Source organism: Diadema setosum, chromosome 2 (assembly GCF_964275005.1).
Source record: "Diadema setosum chromosome 2, eeDiaSeto1, whole genome shotgun sequence".
In the NCBI taxonomy this organism is placed as follows: domain Eukaryota; kingdom Metazoa; phylum Echinodermata; class Echinoidea; order Diadematoida; family Diadematidae; genus Diadema; species Diadema setosum.
In genome coordinates this window covers 44,124,903-44,135,776 of record NC_092686.1, presented here as the reverse complement: position 1 = coordinate 44,135,776, position 10,874 = coordinate 44,124,903, and the positions used below count along the sequence as shown (strand labels likewise).

The window sequence follows — 10,874 nt, the reverse complement described above, 5'->3', positions numbered from 1 at the left end:
CAAATATATCCAAGCCAGGCCAGCCTTCTCAATACCATGATATCCCCATGCTGTCGGATCCTGAAATTATATGTGTAATTGTGTGAAAGCTTCTGCAGAGAAGATGTTGGTATCATCCATTTGTCCTTGAATAAATGTTTACTTTTGCCACTTAGTGGTCCTGTAGTTTTGATGGACAGTTTGTGTATTTAAGAGATTTAATGACAGATGTGCAGAGGCTATTAAACAAGGTGATGAAGGACTCACCCGCATTGTTAAATGGACATGACTTGCTACTCTACCAATGAACCAGACAGGTGTTCACTGTGTGGTTTTAGGGCAATTACCCCCTGGGCAATTACCCCCAGACCCTTCCCCTGACTCTAACCATAATCCTAATCCTGAACCTAATCCTAATCCTGACCCTAACCCAATTTCTTACCCTAAACCTAACCCTACTAACCCTAACCTTTACTCTAACCATTTCACTAATCAGTATTTAGCCGGGGGGGGGGGGGGGGGGGGGGGGGGGAGGTTAATTGCCCTGATACGCACTGTGCAATTTTTTTTTTTTTTTGGTCATCACACTTATTGAACTACCTACCAGAATTGCTAAACTGATTATACTCTACCAAAGAACCAGGCAGATGTTCTTGCTGTACAAAATTTGTGGGTCAGCACACCTATTGGTTTGCTCAAGTCTTATTGTTTTTTTTTTTTTCTGTATGCAATGGAACTAGGCCTAGAACTAGAATAAATGAGATATGAGATTTACCTCAAACATCCCACCCACAACCTTTGATTTTTAAAATTGTGATAACTGTAAAGAGAGAAAGAGTTGAAAATGAATGAGATTTCTAGTGGAGGCCACAAGAACTACCATGGCATGACAAGAGATATTTCACACGCTTACCCAGATGGACATTCGGGGCAAGTACGGCATCCATTATTCAGGCAAGTGTCCATTCATTTCACTTGCCCGACTGTGAGTTATAGTTTGCCCTCAGCAAGCAGGCAATTGAGTTTGTAGCACCTTCAATGTCATTTTAATATTCTGTAGCACAACTACAAGTAATACAGAAAACTTTCTTCAGTTTGGGATGATAATACAACAGGAGGATATTGTTTCTACCAACCTTTAAGCAATTTTGTGTGTGATCACTTGGCTTGAGAAAGTCCATAGGAGTGGATAAAAGCTCACGCACAAAGTTGCAAAAGATTGGTAGAAGCCCTATCCTCCTGTTGTACAACGACAAATGTTTTTCTCTTTTATTTCATTAACAGAGTTTTGATGCAAGACAATAATTGTCTATTAGGGTATGTGAACCTCGTCTGTATGGCATTAAGTCATTAACTGTGTTTAGCATTCTTTTTTTTGTTGCCCTTATGCTCTTTTGACACAAATTCAAGGTGGTCCGGTCAACCTTGCCGAAGTCAAATCTATTTGGACTAAAGAAATATCTTCAACTTAGAGAAAATTCAACTTATGAGGGATTAAAATCCATAGGATATGAAGAGAAGAAGTCTTGAAAAGACCTCCGACTTGGGCAATTATTTGACTTATGCAAGGTTGACTTTGGCAAGGTTGACTGTACATGCAAATAGATAGTCTGACTGCCATTTGACTTTAGATGAAAACAAAAAGACTTGTGATGTTTGTTATCATGTACTTACTTCACAGTTTCGAGCATTATTTTACCGTTTACTGTGAAGAGTAATCTTCATGTTTTTGTGATTTCATTGGCTATGTAACTCAGCAAAGATTTTTTTTTTCTTTCCTGTGTGGCTTGGCTTATTTGCCCAATTTCAGTAGCCACAGACTGTTATGCATAGAATTTGTGTTTGTTATGTTGATTGTGTAAAACAAACCTCAGTGTGCAATTAAAGCCCAGTCTCGGATGTGTAATGATCTTCTTGAAATAATTCTGTCTCCATAAATAGGTAACTATTTGGTCATGGTATGGAAGTCCAACATTTACTGAGCGGTTGCCAGCATTGTGTTAAGCTGTTTTGGTTTCATAAAGTGAAAGGATTAGGGATTATAATCCCTATTGATTATTGTTCTCTGACACACATTGAGAACTCAATATGTGACAGAGTATTAGGGTGATTGAAGAAACAATAGGTGCTGGGCTTTTCAAAGGAAAATGGCCCTGCAGCCCATGTATCTATGCCATTCATGAGGATCCATGGTAGCTACCAGTGTGTCTTGTATACTAGTCAATACAGCTTTGTTTTGCATTGTGTGTATTCAGTACCTGTTATTGAATTCTACTTTGGCAAAGAATTTGAAGTATTGTTTAGCTTTGTTCACTTTCCTTTTCAAATAGGACACTCAAAGGAGTTCTAATATTGTCTAGCTTACATAGTTGAGTATGTTACGTTGGATATGTGACATCAACAACAACACCAACAAAAATCAAATCTATGCACCAAACACAGTGGAGGAAATTATATTTGTCTACAACTCTGAGAGAGATCATTAAATTGGTCACAATTGTTTATTGAAATCCTGCATTTATTGCTTCATGGATTCTGACATACATTTTTCCTTAGCACAATCAAAGTCTTTCTCAATGAATGTTGTATAATATCTCATATGGGGCATATCTCACAAAGATTTTTATAATTGCTGCATGTTACAATGAGTGAAACTTTTGAAATCGCCAAAAACTGAAATACTCTGAGCCGATTGGTTACTACCTTGAAAACTGCCAATCACTACTGTCAGCTTTAGGATATGACCTGAAAGATGTCCGCTCTAGGTATAGCCAGTATTAATCAAAGATTATAAACCATATAAACTAGTAGATCAACAATAACAACATCCCCATCATCAACTCTACCAACCACAGCAACAGTAACAAAATTCTAATTAGCTTGACATCCAGTTGGTGAACTTTTTTTTTTCCACAAAAACCTTTTGCTTGTGAACAGAATTATCCTGTCCATAAGTGGGCCAACATAGGTTGCAAGGGTGATAGTCTTGTATCCAGACTTATTTGTGCAATTCTTATGGATATACTGCAGAACTTTACACCTGTTGGATAAGGTGAAATTTCATATTCTACTCTTGTTGTGTCCTAAGGTAAATTCTCAATTCCCATCTTGTAGAATGATTACTGAATGGGTATGATTGGAAGGGGGATTGGTATGGAGTAAATGTTTATTTCTGATTCGGGTGACATGAAAAAAAGAAGAAGATAGTGTTACTCAGTCCAAACTTGTGCTGGCAAAACAAGTGGATTAGCAGGTTAAGAAGAATTATGATTCTTAAATCTTGCCTTACAGCATGAATCTTGACACAGAACAGTTCATGTATACTTGTAGTGTATTGTCCTTACCAGATTCCTGCTGATGTATTAGTTCTGTAGAATGAGGCTGAACAGACAAAGGGCAAAATCCATGATTGATTATCTAGCTTTTGTCAATAGAACTTGCTTTCTTTGTGTCCATACAAGGTCAGTCATATGATGGAGACACATTGGACTCGTCTTACACAAAATGTCCCTTGCCAAACTTTGCCGACAGACATCTGTCTTGTCTTTGATACACCCTGTAAACAGTGGTAAAGTCGTGGTTAAGTCTACATATATCTTTACCGAGTTAGATTTAGTATATGAATTTCGAGCCTCAACAGTGATTTTCCAGTAATCATTGTTCTCCGCACATATGTTTGCATTTTGCTGCTGAATATATGTAATCCGTCACACTGAAAGCCTGAATTCCAAGTGCAGAGGGATTGCAATGTCAACACTTGCTTTATTATACATGCTGATACTACTTGATGATTACCCCTTGTGACAAACAGTAAATCAGGCTATTGCAGAAAGAAAAAAAAAAGCTTTATTGTTTGTTCAATTCAATAAGAAAGACTTCAAATATTTAGATCACATAATGCTTCAAGCTCACATTTGCATCTCTTGAAAAGTTGGTGCACCAAGACTTTGTTCACAACAGATGTGTTTACTTGTTTAAAAGTTTTGTGCCTGTTTAGTGCAAATTTAGGGGGAATCATTGATCTTGAAGTTCCTAGAAGACAGCATAATGATTGTAATTGTTTCTAGGGTTGCGTTCATTTCCTGAAATCCAATATGCATTTCATGGCACTGCCGTTGGGGACTTGCGTCTTCTGTGTCAAAACAGATAACTTGAAAACTCACCTCAAATAGAAAGATAGTTCAACAAATTTCCTGTACAGTGCAAGAAGAATACTTGTTCAGCAACTTTGATAGTGTTGCAGTGACTTTACACACATTTAATTACCTGGTACATGTATTACAGAAGCACACAAAATGTGCTATCAATTAGAAGTAGAAGAGAAAAATATGAAACATATCCACTGATGTCGATTCACCTCTCCATCTTTAGTAAACAGTCAAATCAAAATCAGATCAAAAGTGAAGGTGAATCATGCTGGTATTCATACATGTTTCTAACAACTGATAAACAATAGTGATTGTTCGCCCTTTGTAACCAGATCTTGATTTTCACTAGCTGGGCATATGGATTTTGTAGAGATTGTTTGTGATGAACACACTGATTTCTCAGCTACAAGGTGAAGGGATTGATTTTCACGGCTCTTCCTTTTCTTGGAAGAAGAGTAAACAAGGTCTTGGTTTGTTGAGTCATTTCCATAATAAAGAATGCTTGCAATCTTTCTGAGCAGAGCAGCACTGTTAAGGAATACTGTATGGAGACTATAGGGGTAGTGTTTTGTAGAGTGCATTCAGTCAATATCAAATGTCGCAGCTTTTCCAGCGAACAATGAAGCTTGTTTTGCTATGAAGCAAACTTGTCCTTTAATCCATGAACCTTTACCAGGTTTTGTTGACTTGTGAGCTGAAAGAAGCCCAGAGGAATTGTTTGTGTGTGGTGGATGAAGTTACCCAGGAAGTGTCATATGACCATTTTATGTGCTCTGCTTCTGTTGTCATGGAAACTATCAATTTCTAGATGTGTTGATACATTGTCTTTTTTTATTTGTCTTTTTTGTGGTGAAAAAGTGAAATACATGTACACTGTACTGTACTTTTTTTCTATCTTTTGTATGACATAGGCATTGGTGTCAAACTGATTACTACAGTACAATAAACTCAATACTGTATTTATGAGCTGTTGTTTTTTACTATTAACCCCCTTTGTCTTATTATTTTTTTACAAAGCATTGTGGGATTGTTGTTAAATATAGACATATTTCTGGTCGCATTATAAATCTCATGTATGACATTTACTATGGAAGGCTTGATAATGTGTATCGCAGAGTAATATAGGGAGATGTCTTAACTTTTTCCCGATAATGTTGTGTGACAAAGATATACAATGAAGCATGGTACATGTAGGTATAGTGACAGTAAGTGACATACAATGTATCTCATGTCTTCAAACTGACTTCGGATACATAACTTGATCATAAATGTGTGGCTGTTCATTTTTCTATTTCCAGAGCCTGAGGGATCTTTTGCTTCTCAGATATTCTTATTCAAGTTTATAGCTATAATCCGTGTCATGCAATAATTAGCCCATGTTGTGACATGTGAAATTGTAGCTAGTCCATTAAAACACATACCCTCATGCATACATGCAGTGCATACGTTACCCATGCACATGGACAAATATGTCACACATACAAATGTACAACACACAAATACAAATGCACCATCACATGCAATCTTACAAACAATGTATGAAAGTCTGATAAGTGTTTGCATGTAAAATCTCAAATTTATTCTTCAATCATGAGAACATGCAAAGTATAAAAAAAAAAAATCATGTAGAGAAGAGCAAACTGTATTTACAACTTACGATACTTTAATCTCTTTTCTTTCCAGTGATTTGAGATATTTAAAACATTTAAGATTCACATCTCGTGTTAGAGTTGTTTTAATATAATTTATCATCTGGTTTAGAAAGCCCGCGTGTCAGGTGCAATGTAATATCAGTAGGGTGAGATTCGTTCTGCAATGGAAATACAGAATACAATACTGTACATGTATCTTCAAAATATCAACTGCCTTGATTGAAAAACAAGAACAGAAACAAATTTATGAATATTATTTGATAGTGTGATCATGAACTTTGGTATCTATGAATACAACTGTATATCAAGGCAATGGTTTGCTGCTGATCTTGTGGATAGTGATCTGCATCAAAATCAATTCAACTAAAAAAAAAAAGTTAAACTGTAAATTCAGTTCATCTGTGTGTGTGTGTGTGTTTGTTTTTGTTTTTAAGTACAGCTGTATTTCAGAGTGGACAACATTAAGTGGTACACACAAGTCAAACGAACCCAACAACTGGAAGAACATTTCACCATAGAAGAATTGGCAAATCCATTTATAAGGTACCATGCACAAAGATAAAATCTAAAAGCATTTTCTGACTTGTAATTGTTTCAAAGACATTACAGAAATACTTTTCAACTTACTGAGCAACAGGAAGAAAGTACTATCGAGTTTGGGCATTTTGGACGGATTGTAAAATTGTCACATCAGAAATTCATGTTTTTGCAACATGGCCATGCATTTCAAATATGGCTTAAATTTTTGTTATGCTCGCATTATATAGCTATAAAAAAAAGTATGGTGTACCCCAAATAAAAGCAGGAAGAAACAATTTTACAACTGCTTACTGGTAATTAAGTTTTCAACACATTACTATCTGAGGTATCTTTTCTTGTATAAGCTGTGCTTGAACATATGTTATATGACATCTTTTATAACAAATCATACTCATATCAAGAAAATTAGACTCCTTGTTTTGTGTGTGCTTCAGAACTAAAGCAATGTTTAAAAATTTGATCATGCACATTGTTCGATATTCCCACATTGAAAACAACTGTCTACAAGTTCAGTTTGCATTTTGTCCATAGTTGTCGATGACTGTGTACAAAATGTTGCACTTCAGGTAGTTGTTAAAACATTTGCATAAATGAAAAACAGACCAGTTCATATGATTTTAGCAATCCCATCTTTTAAACAGATACTACTAGCACAATTTTGAATATTATAAGCTAGAATATGAAGATCAACAAGTGAAGCAATGGTGGCATAAAAATGTCAGCTGTACACTGCATACTGCGTGCTTGTGTTCTGTATTCTTATGTTACATATGTAGCACCTGAGAAATGATTGTTCATGCAAAGCATTTGTTACACCAAGAGCACACACATATCAAGTAATAGCAAAATCGCGTTGTTGTACACCAGAAAAGGTAGAACTATGCTCTTCTTTGACAGAATGTTGTTTCAATGCCAAAAATCATGGCTCAATTAATTTCTGCAAACCGAAGTTAAGCTGCTGCTTTTATAGTTTATGCATTTTTGTGTTGTAAAATTGCTCTTGTAGGCTATCATACAGAATTTAGTACATGAAACATGGTCGTACAGTGTAATACCCTTATAAAAGAGTAAATTCTGTGTAAAAGTCAACACTTAAGTCCAGCTTTGGTCACAGAAATGTCAGTCACTTAAAAAAAAAAAAATCTGCCAGCTTTAGGCTTTATTTGCAAACTCAGCATCAGCACCTCGCTGGATGCAAATTATTTTGAACAGCTCCAGTTAGCGCACAGAAAATATTCCTGTCACTTTACACTGAATTGACTTACACAGTCACATGATTGAGATGAGCACTCCCTTGAGAACCTCATCTCGTCATGAAATCTGGCTTTCAGTCTGCATGTGCAGTTCAGCTGCTTTTCTGATGTTTAGCACATCACATAAGTTTTTTGACGAAGAATAGCAACCGACCAGTAAACCATCTACTGTGCTCCACAAGTCACTGTAAGTTTCTTGAGATACGAGCAAGCACTTGCCAGCAACATTCAGATGCTGTCACTCAGCCCGACTTGGGGACAACTGCTCTGTGTTGGTGCATGCGAGTAGTTGACACTTGCATTTTGCACTGGCTGTGATGATGATGCAGACATTGGTCCTGATTCCATGGGAACTGTTGCTGTTGCAGATGGTGTGATGCCAAAGTGAGAGGAATGGCTTGGCTCTGAGAAGCCGTGAGTACTAACTGCGCTGTTGCCACTGATTTCATCGCCAGTTTCAGTCCTTGAGATATCAGGCAGCAAGCCAATGACAGTCTTAGGGCGAGGCCTGTGTGCAGGCAGAACCTGAACTTCTTCGGTGTCCCCATGGCTGTGCCAAACCATGCAATCAGCGACGCTGGATCGGAAGAGGGGCGCCGATGCTACCCGTGATCGACGCAGCCTCGTCAAGGATGGCGCTGGCCGCTCGTGTATCGATGCAACACGAGGATTCAGGAAAGCCATGCTTTTCTGTGGAGGGATAGGTTCAGTATCGATGGTGCCAGTGTTCATGTTAGTGTTGATATTCCTGTTTGGTTGAGAGTGCCTATGAGTCAGCTGGTATGTTGTTGTCAGGGGTTCCGTCTCCTCCTCTGCCACAGCCGGGTCAATGAAAGGAGTCGATAGAAGAGGCTGCCGATGTGGATCTGGTGGCCTTGGGGCTCTGACACTGGGCACCAGAATCTGTTGCACAGGGACCGATGTCCCTCTGTTATTGAAGGTGTCCCGATAGATGGAGACCTTGGGTCCTGCAGATTCCAGCTCTTTTTTGTGTGGAACCCAGGCAATGAAGTCTGGAATGAAGGTACTCTTGTAATTTGACTGGACCTTTCTCTTGCCGAGATTCTGTCAGAAAAAAACAACAACACAGAAATGAAGACAACTTAAGAGTAAAGTTTATGACATTGAATGTATAATTTGTCATGCAGGTTGCCAAATTTTGAAATAGGTAAATGTATCTACACCCACCAGAATATAATTTTTTCAGATTAATAGATTTATCATGGCTTAGAAATACCAGGTAGAAATGACTTTTAACAAAGATGAAATTGAACATATCAAGTTTTGTTTAAAAATATCTACATGACATTAATTAAGGAATATATTCACATAGATAGAGATTCATCAGCAGTAACAAGTTTTAGTTGAATTTCATGACAGGTATTGAATCTGCACTTACCCCCTCAAAGCTGGTGACAGTGTTCAAGAATGAGAAGCGGTTGTCATGGTGAGAGAAGTGATGATGAGTAGGCCGGTCCTGAAAAAGAAAGAGAAACATCAAGAGTTATACCGAGACTTCAATATAAATTATGAAAATTATTTATATGATTTTCTATCTTCAGATTTCATCATGATATACTGTATCTTGCAATGCTGCTGTTATTAACATTGCTATAAAATGTGTTTTTTTATTACCATAATCATCATTACCATCATCATATTATTGTCACTGTAGCAACATCTGCATCATTGTTGTAATCATCCCCCTATCCTTGTCAAAGAGCAAATATAAAGTAAAGGAAACAAAGTTTGAAATATTACACTGCCTTGAAGTTGACTGGGACCAAATCCATTCCATTCCAGAGAAATCTATTGACATATGAAATCATTTAATCATTTAATCATTTCCAATTTAAAATTTCTCAGGATAACCAGGAATGAAGACATACAATTGTATATATATATATATATATATATATATATATATATATGTACACACACACATAACAAATTATTCTGTATACAATTTTTTATTTGGAAAAACAACTTCATTTACAGTATATGCACACATACATTTGTATGATATATGAATGCATGTAAGTATGAAACATATGTATATATATACCACAAATATATGTTCATATACATTGTATATTTCATGTTCCCCTTACTTACGGCTATTTTGTCATGGAATTTCTGGGGTGGAGATGGTTTGGCTTGCTGCCGATACTGATTGATGAAGTCATTGCGATGCTTACTCCTGAAGTGGCCATAGTATCCGGTTGGAAACTGGTGTAGAAATTGAGATAAAAACACATCTTGGATTTTATACAACAAAGTGATGATCATGTTGGAGAGAGACTGGTGTCATCAATACATTAATTAGTTCTGAAATATGCGATGCGATACTTGTATAGTCATGCATGGTTTTGGTAAATACTGGAATTCACAACCTAACACAGTAGTATACAATTGTATGTTGCATCTATAGATTAAACCAATGAAAGTATACTTGGTAGTAATTAATATAAATAATTATGTGAAGTAAAAATAAAGGGGCATATATTTTGCCAGTATAAAATTACATAATCTATGAAAGCTTTTAGCTTTCATGTAGTGAGAATGTACATGTGTATTTGCAATTAAACCTCAGCCAAGGCTTACTACAGTGCATAGTTACAATATATGTCTGACTGTTCAACAATATATTTTGAGTTATACTTGGCGGTGTTCTATCGAAATAATTGCTACAAATGACTGAGAAATAGCCATAAGCTCGACATGTATGCATCTGTCATTTTACAGAGATTAGGCACGTTCATTATTTTGCTTGCGGCTTAGAATCTCACGCTATCGAAGCGAGGTTCAGCCGCCCAACATACAGCTTCGCCTCGGGAGCCGGCGATTTCTTCTCATATAATTATGTCTTGAAAAAGATTATAAGAATATCGTACTTACCCAGCTTCCTTGGCTATTTCCAGACTGATTCTTGTGTCCTCCCATTTTGATCCTGTTTCTCGATACTTGGTCACCTCAAACGCGTAAGATATCACTGAAGAAATGCCACTGAGCGTTCCAAACATCAGCGGCGATAACACGTTTGCTCTGTGATAACAGTGTTTATGCCTTTATTATTACCCCAACACATACACCGTCTGGTTTCTAGGGTCACGGCTTGGTAAACTTCCTGAAAGGCAGGTGGTTGTCTTGCAGATTTAAATATTCATGAGGTGAGCAGCTTGTCGCCCTGTGCTCCCGAGCGAGGCCCACTATCTACCGTTGCTTTTTCAGTTAAACAGCAGAAGTGGGCACTCAAGAGCTCGCTTATTTTCCCCAAAAATCTTGATTACTTCGTATGAAAT

The 10,874-nt window shown here is 37.1% G+C and overlaps 1 protein-coding gene across 1 annotated transcript; it reads right to left on the bottom strand.

The window, feature by feature from the left end:
- Nucleotides 1-7,768: 7,768 nt before the first annotated feature.
- LOC140246015 (uncharacterized) lies at nt 7,769-10,622 on the bottom strand. The gene is made up of 4 exons (XM_072325464.1): nt 10,471-10,622; nt 9,688-9,801; nt 8,972-9,049; nt 7,769-8,637 (listed from the first exon to the last, which is right to left on the bottom strand). Exons 1-4 carry the CDS (start codon nt 10,513-10,515, stop codon nt 7,801-7,803), a joined length of 1,074 nt encoding a protein of 357 aa, XP_072181565.1. The 5' UTR covers nt 10,516-10,622; the 3' UTR covers nt 7,769-7,800.
- Between the last annotated feature and the right edge of the window lie 252 nt (nt 10,623-10,874).